The 16,933-nt window shown below is 47.8% G+C and overlaps 1 protein-coding gene across 6 annotated transcripts in view; it reads right to left on the bottom strand.

Annotated features, from left to right (window-relative positions):
* MYH10 (myosin heavy chain 10) overlaps positions 1-16,933 on the bottom strand; it is a 1,407,286-nt gene that overhangs the window by 351,165 nt on the left and 1,039,188 nt on the right. For all 6 annotated transcript variants that reach the window (XM_078654665.1, XM_078654664.1, XM_078654663.1 and 3 more), the window contains one exon: positions 5,635-5,739. In XM_078654665.1, coding sequence (XP_078510791.1) covers positions 5,635-5,739 — 105 coding nt within the window. The remainder of the gene's footprint in view (positions 1-5,634; positions 5,740-16,933) is intronic.

A 16,933-nucleotide genomic window follows, 5' to 3' on the forward strand; every position in this document is an offset into this window, starting at 1 on the left:
AAAGTAACAGACTTGGAAGGTACATAGATGTAAAATGGAAGTATGTACACGTAGACAAAAAATGATTTTTATTTATTGATTAATATTATTATTATTATTTTTTTTTCTTCTCTTAACAATTGTTTTATATGTTTCATAGAGTAATACGCAAAGATAGGTACATATCTATAGTGAAAACAAATGCTTATATACAGAGGGATATGCTGTAAATTTCTATTTCCGTATGGTGCTTATGCGGGGAAGAGCCAGATCTTGAGTAGTTTTCTGAAGATAAGGTGGTTGTCGGTGGATCTTATGTTGGGGGGTAAAGAGTTCCATAGTTTGGCTGCTTGAACAGAGAAGGTAGTGCCACCCATGTTTTTTTTCTTGTATGGTGAGATTTTGAGGTGAGATGCTCCTTTAGAGCATAGGTTCCTTTGTTGAATGTGTTTGGTGATTTTATTCCTGATGAAGAGTGATCCTATTCCATGTATTGCTCGGTGGGTAATACAAAGCAGCTTGAACGTGGATCTTCTGGCAACCGGTAACCAATGCAGGGCTTTCAAGGCAGGGGAGATGTGGTCTCGTGGTTTGATATGCAAGAGTAGTCTGGCAGCCGAGTTCTGAATCCGTTGTAGTCTTTTCATGGTTGTTAAAGGTGATCCGTAGTAGAGGCTATTGGCGTAATCGAGTTTGGATAGAACAAGGGAGATGGTAGCTTGGACCTTGTGTGGAAATCCCAAATGAGGGAAAATTCGTCGCAGCGTTTTTATAGTAGCAAAGCTTGATCTTGCTAGTTTATTTACTTGGACATTCATCGACAGCTTGGAGTCCATGGTCATTCCGAGGTTTCTTACTTCCCTTCGATACTTTAGGCAGTGATCCCAGTTCTGTGTCTCTCTGTTTCTCTTCTACCTGGTCCCACTTCTTTCGTGGGTCTGTGTGTCTCTGGACTGGTCCCCCTTTTGGGGTGCGTCCTGGCCTTTCCTGGCCTCTGCCTTCGGCTTGCGCCTGGATTGTCCTGGATGCACTGCTCCTTGGTGTTGCATACTGCTGCTGTGCTTGCCTGCTTATTCTGGTCCATCGTTATGAACCTTGGTGTGTTCCCTTGTGCCCCTGTCTCTTGTTCTGCTGGGGCTTCAAGCACTTCTGTTCTTCTTCTTCTGCCTGCGCTATTGGCGGTGGGGCAGTTCCTGCCTTGTCCGCTGCCTTGCGGCTCCTGCCTGTTCAGCTGTTCCTGTCACTGTGTGTGTTCCCTACGGCGGGCCCTGCCTCCGGTTCTACCTCTTCTCCCTGGAGGTTGAGGTGGTTCTTTGTTCCTTGAGGCTCTTCGGGTGCTGCCTGCCCCTGCGGGGAGTTAGGGCGGTTCTCCCTTGGCTGGGCTGGGGATCTCCTGGCTTTCCCTTTTGTCCTTGTGACATGTCCCCTGCTGGGGCCTTTTGTCTCTCCCTGCTGGGGTGGCTCTCTCGCAGGCCCTCCTCCCTTCTGGGTAAGGCTAAGGTATCTATTATACATTAAGGAATCTGCAGCTAGTAGTCTCTATCAGATGTACAAGTTACTTACCTCTGGTAACAATGTATCTGGTAGAGACGATTCTAGCCACAGGATTCCTTCTCAACCTGCCCTGCCTGCCCGTTCTGCGAGGACCCTCAGCTTGGTTTTCTGCACTCGCCTCTGTCTGAGTGGCTGGTCTCCTGTGGGTGTCTTCTTCGTTTTCTCCTGGACAGGATGCCTTGTTCTGTTTGATTCCTCCGCCCCTTCCCTCTTGAGGCGAAGTTGGTTGGTTTCTATGTGCCTCTGCATCCCTACAACTTGTTTCTTTCCAGTGTGGGGCCCTACATTTAGTCCTTTCCTTTTGTTTGTTGGGGTGTGATCCCATTGCAGTCCTCTGCGTTGGAAGTTCCTTGCCTGTCCCTTTGCCTTTTTGCTCCTTTCAGGGAACATGGCCCTCCTTGATGGTGTGGTCTGGGGGTGGATTGCTGTTGCTCCTCTGTTCAGGGTTTGAGTCCCTTCCCTGTGTGGGTTGTGGTTGCAGACTCTTTCCCTCTCTCTCTCTTTTCTGCTTGGCGCTTTCACATGCTTGTGCCTCCTGGGTGGCTATCGCCTTAGCTTGTGCGATTGTTACTCAGAGTGGTGCTCCGCTCTTCCCCGCTATGGCTTGGCTGGCTTGGCTTTTTGGTACCTTGGTGCTTGGCACTTTTCCAACTGGTGCTGTTCCTCACCTTTGTTTCTCTTTGGTTTGATTCACTGATTTTTCGCACACTGTTCCCATACTCTTCTCAGTTTTGCTGTGATGGCTCCACGTTGTGGCGCGGAAAAGTTCTCCGAAGAAAACTGACGTCAGAGTGCCGGGGTGGGGCTTATGTGACCTCGCTGACGTCACGCCCGCGGAGGACGTCAGGGCGGAGTCGCGTGGTGCTGCCCCCCGACGAGCAGAGATGCTGGGACAGAACAAGTTTTTCGGGTCCAGTCTCATGCCTGGGGATAATCCTACGTTAAGGAATCTGCGGCTAGAATCGTGTCTACCAGATACATCGTTAGCAGAGGTAAGTAACTTGTACTTTCCTGCCTTTGACCAAAGGTGCTAATCTGTGATAGGTATAATACTACCTATGTGTATGTTTGTAGTGGACACTTCTAACTGCAGATTCCTCACCTTCAGAATATCCCCGGGTGCTAGACTGGATCCAGGGAATTTTTCAGTAATGCTTTCAAGCCTTGTGATGACTCTATACCACTCAGAAGTGATGGAGTGCAGCCACCCCATATGCTGATGTCACTTCCTTTTTTTTCACCCCTTTCAGCTCGGATCTGTAGCTTTGCTCCCAAATTTTTTGCTTTTCTGTCAACTTCAAAATGTACCTCCAACCAGGGATGCCAGGGATGATTTCACCTCCAAAAACAATAGAATTAAAACTGTTTTGTGACTTCAGAAAGCATGGACCTGTACAAGTGCCTTTGGTACTTGGGGGTCCGGTAACAACAGTCAACCAGAACACAGAAAACAAAGAAAAGCTAGTCCCTCTGGAACACCAGACAGAGGACCAGGCCAAAATACCGGACAGAAAGGCAGAATCGCCACAATACAATGCCACAGACAGCATGCCAGGCTGGTCTAGCGACGTAGCGAACAAGGGGACGGACAGACCTAGCCGCAGTGCAAGCTGCGCTAGGACAATTCTCAAAAACACTGCACCTGCGGCATACCTTGACGCCATGGAGGGCACGGAACCCGAAAAAAAGGGTGACCACACCTTCCCAGCACAAGACAGAGCTATACAATAGCTACAAATACCCCACATAGGGTATGCTGGGGCCCAAGAACACATGACCCCGGGTAGAAGGGTGGAAGGAAAGGCAGACAAGATGATGCGGAGCAGGAGCGACTGGGGCACCAGGTCCCACGTGGCAGGACGCCCCCATGCCCCCAAGAGAGAATTATGGAGCGAAGTTTCGAATGGAAGAAGCAGCTCCCGTCCACCAGAGCCCTGATGGAAAACCTCAAGCAAATGGTCCGTGGGGAAATGGGTAACCGGTCGCCCATGCGCAAAACCCCAGCGGCCGTGGAGACAACCCGGGCAAAGGGAGCACTCGCCTCCGTAGGACATAGCGGCGGGGAAAGCAATTCCTCCGTGGGTGACGGCTCTAAACTAAGCCGGCCATCCCCAAGCCCAACCAGAGGAAGAAACGGCCAAGCTCGGAATGGTGGAGGGTTGACAGATGAGTAGGGAACCTGAGGCGTCTCTGGTGAAGACTGTGGGTGTGAGGCCGGCAAAGAGCCCCCCTTGGAAGACGCTGGGGAAAAAGCCACGACGCGGTGTCCCGTCTCCGGGGAAGAAGAGACAAAAAGTTGCTGAACCTCTGGAGAAGAGGAGGCCTCCGAAGACAAGTCGACGACCTGACGCAATGGAGTCCGCCACTGGCGTCAGCACGACATCAACCAGCGCCGAAGGGGATGCCGCGGTGACCTCCACCACCACCTGTGCAGTAGGAGAACAGGGCGGGGTCAGGGCGGGGTCCGAGCCGGGGCTGCAAAAGAACGGCACTGGAAAGGCGCTGACTCGATCTCCGACGAGGCAGCCGCCTAGGTGGAGAGACGAGGGGGACCCGGGGACGCGCCCTGGCGCCTAGCCAGCCCCTGCGGTGTTGCCAGCGGCATCACCTCGGCCTCAGACAAGGCCGCCGCCTATCCAGAGGACCGAGGAGGACTCGGGGACGAGACACGAGTCCCGGCAACCTCCCGCGACCCCACAGGGACTCCCACGGGGTTTGCGGCGAAGCAGAGGCTCCGTGTGCCAAAGGGGAGAACCCCGTAGGGCCGCACCCAGGCGACACCACACCTCCAAGACCTGAAGCCGAACCTGTCGGCGCCGGAGCCGCCGGCGACTCCGCAAAAGGCCCAGCACCAGGCAAGGGATCCGCCGACGACCCAGGAAGAGGAGTAGCTAAAGAGGCCTGCAGGGCCGCAGCACAGGCCTCCATTTAGACTCTGGTCGCCCCCACACCGGGAAATGGTGGGTAGGGAGTCAACGCGCAAGGCCGCACGACTCGCGGGGAACCCGCGCCCCCCACAGGGTAGGAAACGGGCCTCGGGGACAGGTTGCGACACTTACCAACGGGCGAGCGACGCCCCTGCGGCTCGGAGAAGGATGATGTCGGAGACCGAAGCGGCGGTTCTTGGCCCCTTCCGCAGGGGACGGACGCGGTGACGACGCTGACATGGACATGCGGGCCTAAAGAAGTTTCATCCGGCGCTCCCACCGGGACTTCGGCTTCATCTGCTGAAAAGCATCACAGTCCGTGGAGTCATGATGCTCACCCAAACACCAGGTACTGATGGGGTGAGGGTCTGTCACTGACACCTGTCGCGCGTAAGACAAGCACATCTTGAAGCCCAAAGGCATTGGCACACTGTTCTCAAAAAGAAACGTAAACCGTGAAAAAAGAAGGCCTGAAAACAGGCCAGATACACAATCCGGATCCGCGTGGCATGTGGAAAAGAAGGAAACCGACGTCAGCAACCTGGCATGGGGCTTATGTGACCTCGCTGACGTCACGCCCGCAGACGACGTCAAGGCGGAGTCACGTGGTACCGCCCCCCAGCACGCAGAGATGCTACGGCAAAGAACATTTTCCGGATCCAGTCTTATGCCTGGGGATAACTCTACGTTAAGGAATCTGCGGCTAGTAGTCTCTATCAGATTTACTTTTGCCTTCTCTGCAATGACTTTACAATAGAGACCATAGAGTAATGCTGGTTAACTGCCTATGCTGGTGTGGACAGTCAATGCCACGACACTGGCAGGTTGCTCATACAAAAAACAAACTGTGTGCGTAAAACATTTAATTGCAGACAATTGTTCTCTTACCTGACAATTATGAATTGCAAGACACACACAGAACTTAAATCTACAGAAGTGGAATGAAATGTATATGTAAACATTTTCCAAGACTCATTTATTGTAAACAAGAGCATTCATATTTATTGTTAAAATATGCTGGTGTTTCACATATGTGCCCAAATAAGTTTAGATGGAGAAACACGTTAGGCAACTTTTCCTTATCATTTCAATGTTGTATTTGTTTAGTAGGCGAACACATCTTTGGATCAAAATATATAAATTATGCTGCCACTCTAGTCAGACAAATTCTCACCTGAGTGTCTTGCAGCTGAGACTCTAGACTGGCAGAGTCCTTGGCTAGTTTAATACCTTTCTTCTCAGCCTCTTCCATTAGAGTCGAAACATTATCTAGCTCATTCTGTAAAGAAAGGAAATATACAAGTCTGAATGCTAGTCATCAAAACAATACAACATTATGCTGACAATTCATTAACTTAACAAATAAGAGATGCAGGACCTGTATTAATGTTTTCTCTTCAAATAAACGCTACTCAGTTTTGGAAGCGTCCGGAAGTGTTAGAAATGAAAACAAAATCAATTTCCAAGTCTGGATCATCCTTATTTCACAGCTGCCTCAAAGTTAGCTTTTGGAAGCAACAAACAATTTTCCAAGAAGCAAACAGCTTTCCATATGTTTGTAGGGATCTGCTGATGGATCATCTGTCTTGTCAGTGGTAAAAAAAAAAAAGCCAAAATGGAGAAAAAAAGTGTACTGAATAAATACTACTACAGAAGCATTTGTTGAACAGATGACCCTTAACTGGAACAATCCTGTCACTTCTCAAAAAAGATGCTGTAAGTGTTTCCCCAAAAATATGGGTTTGTAAAGACAAATCACCTACTTCTTGGAAACATGAACACAGTTCTATAATATGTAAAGGCTAACACAAGAAGGTAATCAAACTTATTTTCATATTTATTACAAGGGGATGTTAATGATTTACCAAAACAAAAAAGAAAATTGAGATCAGTCTTTTCCAGTCAAAACATTATATGCCAGAATACTGAAAACCACTTAGCAAGAATGGCAACTAAAAGAGACAATCAAGTCCTAGAGTCTGGCTACCTCACTATCAGGAATTGCACATACAGTCCGTCACATGTCTAAGCATTTCGACCTATGTTCTATTTGAACCTCATTCAAAAGCCTATCAGATAATAAACATACAACTTTTCTGCTGGTCAAAAGAATGGAGCATTGGTGAATCTGTTTCTTGGAAGCCTAACTTTATATCTCAAGAGCCATAGTCATTTGCTATTTGATGCCTACACATTGAACAAGTTACTTACCTTTTGGTAATGCCTTATCTGGTGGATACTTCATCTAGCTGCAGATTCCTTACCATACAATATCCCCAGGAGTCAGACAGGATTTGGTACATTTTTTAGCAGTACCCCTGCGTGGTATTGGTGGCGTTGTTTGGCTCCCCCTTATTGTCGGCATCCGCTCCAGAAGTGCTGCGCGTGGTATCTATCGTCAGTTACTTTCATAACTTTCCACATCAGGAGCACGGAGCCACAAAGAGAAATGACTACTAGTGTGGAAAAAGCTAGGGCCCTGAGAAGGGTGTCCCTGAAACTAGAATTGGCTCACACAGCGGGGTGGATAGGAGGGTTGGTAAGGAATCTGCAGCTAAGTAGAGTCTTTACCAGATAAGGTGCTACCGAATGTAAGTAACTTGTTCATATGATATACATTTACCTGCAGATTCCTAACCTTAGAATACATACACAAGCAATGCCTTGCCAGGGGGTGGGTCTGCAAAACCAATTCTAATTCAAAATCTTCTGTAGGACCAAACAGGCGAAGTGCCTGTCATCAACGGAATGTCCAGGAAGTAGTGTTTGGTAAACATGTGCAATGATGCCCATGTTGCTGTCTGACAGATATCCAGGACAATAACTCCATAGGTTAATTTGGTCACAGCCTCCACTCTGGTGATTGTGCAACCAAACCCTCAGGGTGTTGCTTCTTGGCCAATGCGCAGCAGTTCTTGATGCACAGCTGTGAGAAAGGGGCTCTATATATACACTGGACCAAAGTAAGATACAGTGTGTATAGGGTCCACAATCCCCAGAGGTATAACAGAGGTTAAAGTCGGGTCTGACCTTACTCCCCAAAGTAAGCAGTAAGGCAGTACCAGAGGACACTGCATTCGTTGTACACACTCAGTCAGCAAAAGGTTTCACACACTCAAGAACTGAATTCTAGGCCAATTGTTTTTATACCAAAAGATATAGTTGTTTTATTTTTAGAACCAACAGGTATCAAAATATACTTTTCTCGATATAATTACTCTCAGGTAATTACTTTGCAAAGAGGCAATACATTTTGTAAACACAATAGGTACATTGGTTGCAATAGGCAACCCAATTCTAAACACAATGTAACATTGAGCTCAATCGATTTTTCTACATAAATGCAGCGGATTACTGTATAGATTACTTTTGTAACTCCAGGACTGGATCCTAGATTCAGTCCTGGGGTCTAAGGTGAAAACAGTTTAGTAAAAACGTTTTAGTTATTGCAATGATTTTTAAAGAATATGAAGGTATTTCAAAAGTTCACACTTTGAAACTTTTCAGTGAAAATCTAGCAATGTTATCCAATAAGAGAAAATTCAGGTTACAGGTAAAGTACGTTCTCGTTACTTTTGTAATCCAGTACTGGGCTCCTAGGTCCAGCACTGGGATCTCTCCTTAAGACAGGTAAGTAATTACGTTTCAGTAGTATGTATGATTTTTAATGAATATTTCAAGTTTTCAAAAGTAGACAGACACAGAAGAAATTTCATAGAAAAGCAGGCAATGGATTCCTATGGAGAAAATTCAGGTTACTAGTAAACCAGGTTAGGATTAATTTTGTGGTTCAGTACTGGGCTACAAGGTACAGTACTGGCTTCTCTCCTGATCACAGGTGAGTACTTTGGAATTCATTCGGTATTCGGCTGATTTTATAGGAATATTTTAAAGTTTCAAAACTTCACAGAAGATTTTTTGAGTCAAACCAGTCAATGTTATCTTATGGAAGGAACGTGAGTTATCGGTTTTCATGTGAGTACTCGACTGGTGAAGTTAAGGTTCTGGGCATAGACTCAGCGGGCCCCCAGGGTCAGGTAGGTAAGTTGGTAAACCCTCAGCGGCACAGGGGCAGCCGGGTGCAGAGGTAGTTGAGCCCAATGTTATCCAATGCGAGGCAGGGGGCCTTCCATTGGTGGCTGCTGGCTAGCAGGCCACGCGGCTGTTGGAGCTGGGCTCCTGGTCACTTGCTCAGGGCAAATGGGGAAGTAGATAAGGACAAAGGTTGCATTGCCAGGGGCACGCGGGCATCTGGGTGCAGGGTGCTTTTGAGCCGTCGGGTGCTCAATGTTATTCAACGGAGATCTTGAAAATAGAACAAAGGCTGCAGGCTCGGGGACGGAGGATCTTCTGGTGGACCAACACTTCGAGGGGTAAGTTGGGATCTTGGAGGTTAGGTAGGCACCCAGGAGTTGGGCACAGGGGGCCGTGGGGCGCCGGGTGCAGGAGTGTCTTTTGAAGTCGGGAAATCTTACCCCCTGCTGGTCGCGGTCCCTTGTCCTGAGGCTGCAGGCGTCGTTGGGGTCGTCGAGGGTCCTTGGGCACTGGATTCCAGGTCAGAATCGCCGGGGGGACGTCCTAAGGGTCTTGATTCACTCCAGCACAGGCCAGGCTTGGCGGGTGCAGAGTGTGCAGGATTCGCGGTTCCGTGCTGATGCCAGGGCTTATTACTTGCTTTGAGCAGTACCACTGCTCGTGGGAGACCCAGGTAGTCCGAGTCACAAGGCAGTTAGGTCCTCCGGGGTTTTTGAGGTTGCTGACCACTGGAGATGCCGGTGTTTAACAGGAGCAGGTTCGAGGGTCGACAGGCCGGTAGGGCTGGTGCCAAATCAGTTGATGTCTTCCTCTTTTTAGCAGCAGCACGGCAGGTCTTCTTGTTCCTTGATCTTCTTTCCTGTTTCAGGATCTGGCTCGGTGCAAAAAGGTTCAGGGTGCCCCTAAATACAAAATTTAGGGGCGTTACAGGTAGGGCAAGGGTAGGGACCAATGGGTCCCTGACCTGGGGTGGGTACACCCCCTAACTTGCTCCTCTCCTGTGGGAGGGGGGGCTGGAGCCTAGCTGTGATTGGGTAGGGCTCCCCATCCTCAAGATGGCCGGAGCCCGGGGTCGTGCATCACCTCGCCTCTCCCACCTGAGGGGTGGAGTAGGCACAGACTGGCACACCCCCCTTTCTCACGTAGGGTTGCCTGCCAGTCTTCACGCCAGAGTGGGTGTTAGAACTGGTGGGGGCCTGTTGCTGAGTACAGCAAGTGGTCTGGAGAAGCTCACAAAGGGAGAATGCCTTTGAAGCTTCCCCTGCCAATCCTGGGGGAGGAGCCTTGGCACCTCGTCCCAGGATGTCCATTGTTACAGGCCCAGCAGAGTGGGAGCTCCCACCCAGGGGTCCAGCAACATGTCTGCTGTGTGGCAGCCTCTCAGACAAGACGTGGATTGTAGGTTAGGTTTCAGGGAGCATCTCTAAGATGCTCTCTGTAGTGCTTTTTACATTAAATCCCACACTGGCATCAGTGTGGGTTTAATGTGCTGAGAAGTTTGATATCAAACTTGTCAGCCTTCAGTGTAGCCATTATGGTGCTGTGGAGTTTGTAATGACAACCTCCCACCACCATATACTCTTAATGGCATCACTGCACTTACAGTGCCCGGAATGGCCCTGGGTAGTGTAGGGGCACAGGGCTCATGCACCTGTGCCCACACCACTGGCATAGGGCACCCATCTAGAGGGGTGGCTGATGTATGCCAGGGCAGTGGGTTTGTGGGCATGGCACACAGGGATGTGTGCCATGTCGACTCTTTGTTTAGTTCTGCACCAGGACACTCAGCCTGCAAGGGCAGTGTGTGGTGTGTCAGGGTACAGGGCACCTAAGGGTGGCGCATTAAGTGCTGCAGCCCTTAGGGGTCTTCTCTGGTCACAATGCCCTGGGTACCTAGGGTACCATTTACTAGGGGCTGACATGTGGCCAGATATGCCAATTGGGTTTAGGCTTTAGTACAGTTTTTAGGGAAGGAACACAGGTCCTGGGTACCTGATTGGCAGGGACCCAGGGCTCACCGAGGAAAAGTTAATCAGGTATCAGGGAAAAAAGTGGGGGGGGGGGGGGGGGGGAGGGAACCTGCAACAGAAACACTTTCCACAACAGCTACCTGCAAATAGAAGGGGTTTGCTTCTGCACAGCCTTTCCCTTCTTAGCTCCTACGTACCCCATGAAAGGTTCACCATCCGAGTAAGATGGGAGACGGACAAGGGCCGACCTTGGACAGAGATGCAAAGGGATGGCATATTGGCAGGAGCCAGGAATATACAGAGAAATTCTAGATTTAAGCTCATACAAACATATATCATACAAAGGGCATACCTCTCACCGGACATGATAAACAGGTACTCTTAACACTGCTGCTTCTGCATGCGCACGCTGTCATCAGCTACGCGCAGACCTGCTTCACATGCTGTTACAAAAGGGGGTGGTGATGGACGGAGCATCTGAACCAATCAAACACTCACACCCAGTCAAAAGATCTGGGTTTGATCCATCACCGTTCTTTAGCCCACTCTGCCATACCAGTTCAGACATGGCTATATGCAAATCAGTCTGACCCTGTGCCTCATGGGAACAGTCCAACCCGAACTGCCAAGCCATGTCTTCCCTGGACCGGAAACAAGCTTCCGAGGACCAGTTTCTGGCATTGCAGCCGTCTTCAGCCAGGCTTGCTTGAATCCAGTGGCAAAGTGAGCAAGGAACTCACGTCTGAGCATACCCTGCCACACTTATGGTGGCCAAAGCGGTACAAAAGGGGGTGGTGATGGACGGAGCATCTGAACCAATCAAACACTCACACCCAGTCAAAAGATCTGGGTTTGATACATCACCGTTCTTTAGCCCACTCTGCCACCCCAGTTCAGACATGGCTATATGCAAATCAGTCTGACCCTGTGCCTCATGGGAACAGTCCAGCCCGAACTGCCAAGCCATGTCTTCCCTGGACCGGAAACAAGCTTCCGAGGACCGGTTTCTGGCATTGCAGCCGTCTTCAGCCCGGCTTGCTTGAATCCAGTGGCAAAGTGAGCAAGGGACTCATGTCTGAGCATACCCTGCCACACTTATGGTGGCCAAAGCGGTACAAAAGGGGGTGGTGATGGACGGAGCACCTGAACCAATCAAACACTCACACCCAGTCAAAAGATCTGGGTTTGATCCATCACCGTTCTTTAGCCCACTCTGCCACCCCAGTTCAGACATGGCTATATGCAAATCAGTCTGACCCTGTGCCTCATGGGAACAGTCCAGCGCGAACTGCCAAGCCATGTCTTCCCTGGACCGGAAACAAGCTTCCGAGGACCGGTTTCTGGCATTGCAGCCGTCTTCAAACCGGCTTGCTTGAATCCAGTGGCAAAGTGAGCAAGGGACTCACGTCTGAGCTTACCCTGCCACACTTATGGTGGCCAAAGCGGTACAAAAGGGGGTGGTGATGGACGGAGCATCTGAACCAATCAAACACTCACACCCAGTCAAAAGATCTGGGTTTGATCCATCACCGTTCTTTAGCCCACTCTGCCACCCCAGTTCAGACATGGCTATATGCAAATCAGTCTGACAATGTGCCTCATGGGAACAGTCCTGCCCGAACTGCCAAGCCATGTCTTCCCTGGACCGGAAACAAGCTTCCGAGGACCAGTTTCTGGCATTGCAGCCATCTTCAGCCCGGCTTGCTTGAATCCAGTGGCAAAGTGAGCAAGGAACTCACGTCTGAGCATACCCTGCCACACTTATGGTGGCCAAAGCGGTACAAAAGGGGGTGGTGATGGACGGAGCATCTGAACCAATCAAACACTCACACCCAGTCAAAAGACCTGGGTTTGATCCATCACCGTTCTTTAGCCCACTCTGCCATACCAGTTCAGACATGGCTATATGCAAATCAGTCTGACCCTGTGCCTCATGGGAACAGTCCAGCCCGAACTGCCAAGCCATGTCTTCCCTGGACCGGAAACAAGCTTCCGAGGACCGGTTCCTGGCATTGCAGCCGTCTTCAGCCAGGCTTGATTGAATCCAGTGGCAAAGTGAGCAAAGGACTCACGTCTGAGCATACCCTGCCACACTTATGGTCGCCAAAGCGGTACAAAAGGGGGTGGTGATGGACGGAGCATCTGAACCAATCAAACACTCACACCCAGTCAAAAGATCTGGGTTGATCCATCACCGTTCTTTAGCCCACTCTGCCACCCCAATTCAGACATGGCTATATGCAAATCAGTCTGACCCTGTGCCTCATGGGAACAGTCCAGCCCGAACTGCCAAGCCATGTCTTCCCTGGACCGGAAACAAGCTTCCGAGGACCGGTTTCTGGCATTGCAGCCGTCTTCAGCCCGGCTTGCTTGAATCAGGTGGCAAAGTGAGCAAGGGACTCACGTCTGAGCATACCCTGCCACACTTATGGTGGCCAAAGCGGTACAAAAGGGGGTGGTGATGTTAGTTTGCACATCTCTTCAGCATTACTGGGGGGAAGTAGTCACAACTTTGAACTCCTGTACAGACATGCAGCTGCCAATGTCATGGGAAACCTGCCTCCTAGGACTCTTTGCCAGATCTAAAAAAAAAACAAAGTCGCCTCGAGAATCCACGATCTAGGCTTAAATACCGCAAAGCGCCTCATAACCAAGAATTGGAAAAACAGAATCCTCCAGTAACACCCAACTGGCAGTGCTCATTTCTGACATGGGCACAAGCGAAAAGTACAGTGCTGCACATTAAAGAGAAAGCGGGGCTCCCTAAATTCCCTATTGCACAAGATTGGGACGCACTCCTCACTACATTGCGTGCCACTACCGCCATTGTTGCAGATGGGGCCTTGGCCACTGATTAGTGAATGCACCATAAGACTGTTCCTCATATCCCTGGCTCAGAACATGGGAAGATATGCACTCCCAAGCTGCCTCACTAGACACGGGGGTCCCCCTTCTAGCTGGTAATTACACCTAGCTGCACGCTCTGTCCCACTGAACTGTGTGAAATAGGTCCAACAATATCTCCTCATACCCAGCCAAGAGAAAATAGTTTCAATAGTATTTCGTTGATGGCAAACTTTCTCTCCCCCCCGCCCCCCACAAGTTTCTCTCCTTTTCTTTATTTATTAATTTATTAATATACGTATTAGATTGGTTTGCATAGTTTTAGGTAATAAGTTTGGTTGGGCATTTTCAGTGTTTTCTTTTCGTAGAATGCCACTGGACAGAAATGTTATTCTTTTTATGTAATAATGTGATGTTCGGTTCTAAAAAGCAGCAGATGTATATTTGTGTTATAGAAGCATAGGAATATTTCAGTATGTTAGATATGTTTAGGAATGATCATAAATTCTAAATCAAGCTGCTGTAGCAATGTGAGTGATGGCACACTGAAATCCCAGTGTGCATATCTAGTTGAGACGTAAACCATGTCCTTAGCGAATGCAATGTCATCATCAATAATAATATGTAGAAATACAGGAAGTATTCCATTGTTTTTGTATTGTATGTATTATATATATATTTGGAAATGTTGGGAATGAACATGATGACAATTTTGTTCAAAAAAAGAATGCAGAAAATGCCAATAAAGAGATTTAAACAAAAAAAATGAAAGGTTCACCGTCTATCAAGAAGTCTTTTGAATGGTCTAGGTAGAACAACATGCTTTTTGGATACAGACGGTGGAGTCTCTCCTCTTCTTTAGAGGGATGAGATGAGGCAAAGAAAGTAGGCAGGGTGATGTTTTGGCCTACATGGAAGGCAGTCACAACCTTCAGAAGGTAGGAGACATGAGTCCAGAGAGCCAACTTGTCCGGGTAGAAGGTAGTGTATGGAGGATGTGCCAAGAGCGCCTAATATTGGCTGACCCTCCCAGCCAATGTTATGGCCACTAGAAAAACAGTTTGATGGTCAAGAGCCTGTGTGGCAATTTTGCAGAGGGTCATGTACTACATATAGGAAGCTGGATTTGTATGTAGTGTACAAAAATGAGGTACACTATGTAGAAAGTCCAGATAACCCTTATTGGCTTTCAGGTCTTAAGAACAAAAGTTACTTACCTGTAAACTGTGGTTCTCCAGTATTGGTGTCTTTCATGGATTCACATGCTTGAATCATTCCCCATCGTCGGAGTGGGAGTCCCACTGTACATAAAAATAGCAATAAATATGCATAACATAGCCATATCATAGGTAGATTAGAATCAGGAAGTAAAATAGCTAGAAGTTAATAGGAAAATATCTTTCACTTTCATGACTCGTCCAAGTCATTATATAGAGTCCAAAATAGAGCCAATCAGGTTATAGCACCCTCCAGAATGTTCTCCCCAGAGGCTCAGGCTCTCAGATGTTCCAGCACAAGTGTGATATAAGAGTAAAAGAGCCTAGCAGAGCCTCTGAGGGGAGGTGGGTGTTTCGCATGTGAATCTATGAAAGATACCAATACTGGAGAACCACAGTTTACAGCTAAGTAACTTTTGTTCTTCTCCAGTATTGGGGTACCTTTCATAGATTCGCATGTTTGAATCAGAGTAGAGAGCAGTAATTCCATAATGATGCTTGTGAGGCTATCAAAGAAATACACACACACACACACACACACACACACGCACACATATAACCATAAATCAACTCCAGATAAAATCTGTAAATATATATCGGCACCAACTTATAAGGAAAATGCTACTTACCAGTATGCATCTGTTCTTGGCATGTAGGGCTGCAGAACCACACACTGTTGCATTAGATCACCATCTGGTGGTGGGCCCGGATGATTACACTTTGTTGTTGTCTTGGAAAAGTCTTTGTCTGCTGGATCACTCCTGCCTTAGACCGTAGTGCGCATGGTCATCGACTCCATCGTCACATTGTTTTCGCCATTGTGCAAATGATGGAGTTGTATAATTACAGATAAAAATGACCATGTGTTGTGGATCTAAATAAGATAATACTGGAACAGATATAGGTAGCCGGGGAGGCGGGTGGGCGTGTGTGGTTCTGCAGCCCTACAGGCCAAGAACAGATGCATACTGGTAAGTAGCATTTTCCGTTCGAGGCATATGGGCTGCAGACCACACACTGTTGCATAGATTGCACAGCAGTTTCTCCCTTAGCACGGCCACCCACATCTGGTGCAGTAGTTTGAAATAATGTTTTTAGTACAGCCTGGCCCACACTTGCTTGTTGTTTTGCCTGCACATCTACACAATAGTGTTTTGTAAATGTGTGTGTAATAGACCATGTAGCTGCTTTACAAATATCATCTAATGGTATATTCCCTAAGAATGCCATAGATGCTCCTAACTTACGGGTAGAATGAGCCCTAGGAGGAATGGATAGAGTGCGTTTTGCTTTTTGGTAGCAAATTTGAATACACTTAATCCATCTAGCGATGCCTGATTTAGAAATAGGATTGCCTTTATGTGGAGGTGAAAAGGACACAAAAAGATGTTTAGTTTTACGAAAAGGTTTTGTCCTATCAATGTAGTACAGAAGTGCTCTTTTTACATCTAGTGTGTGTAGAGCTCTTTCTGCAACCGTTTGCGGTTGTGGAAAAAATACTAGCAACTCAATTGATTGATTGAGATGGAACGGTGAAATTACCTTTGGCAGAAACTTTGGATTTGTTTTGAGAACCACTTTATTATGATGAAGTTGTATAAATGGTTCTTGAATTGTTAATGCCTGGATCTCACTCACTCTTCTTAGTGAGTTAACTGCTACTAAAAAGGCAACTTTCCATGTAAGAAACTGTAACTCACACGTATGCAATGGTTCAAAAGGTGGACCCATAAGTCTTGTGAGAACAATATTTAAATTCCATACCGGAGAGGGTGGTATTCTGGGAGGAATTATTCGTTTAAGCCCTTCCATAAACGCTTTGATTGCAGGTACTCTAAACCATGACAAATGTTGTCTGTTTTGGAGATATGCTGCTATAGCAGCAAGATGTAATCTGATTGAGGAATACGCTAAGTTAGATCTTTGCAAATGTAATAGGTAACATATGATGTTTTGTATAGAAACATCTAAGGGGTTGACGTTATTTGTGCAATAGACAACAAACCTTTTCCATTTTGCTGCATAACATGCTCTAGTAGTAGGACGTCTTGCCTCCTTAATGATATTCATGAAATCAGGAGGTAAATTTAGATATCCAAAGAGACTTCAGGAGCCAGATCGCTAGATTGAGCTGCATTGGATCTGGATACATAATGTCTCCATGGTTCTGTGTTAGTAGATGTGGGGAGAGTTTTAATTTGTGATGCGGTACTACGGAGAGCTGTAGTAGCATGGTGTGCCATAGTTGTCTCGCCCATGTTGGTGCTATGAGAATAAATGTGAGAGAATGTTGTTGTAGCTTGCGTACCACTAATGGAATTAGTGGGAGAGGCGGAAAAGCGTACGCAAATTTATTCGACCAGTTAATCCATACCGCATTGCCTTTGGATAATGGGTGTGGATATCT

The sequence above is a fragment of the Lissotriton helveticus genome, chromosome 7 (genome assembly GCF_964261635.1).
Source record: "Lissotriton helveticus chromosome 7, aLisHel1.1, whole genome shotgun sequence".
Classification (NCBI taxonomy): Eukaryota; Metazoa; Chordata; class Amphibia; order Caudata; family Salamandridae; genus Lissotriton; species Lissotriton helveticus.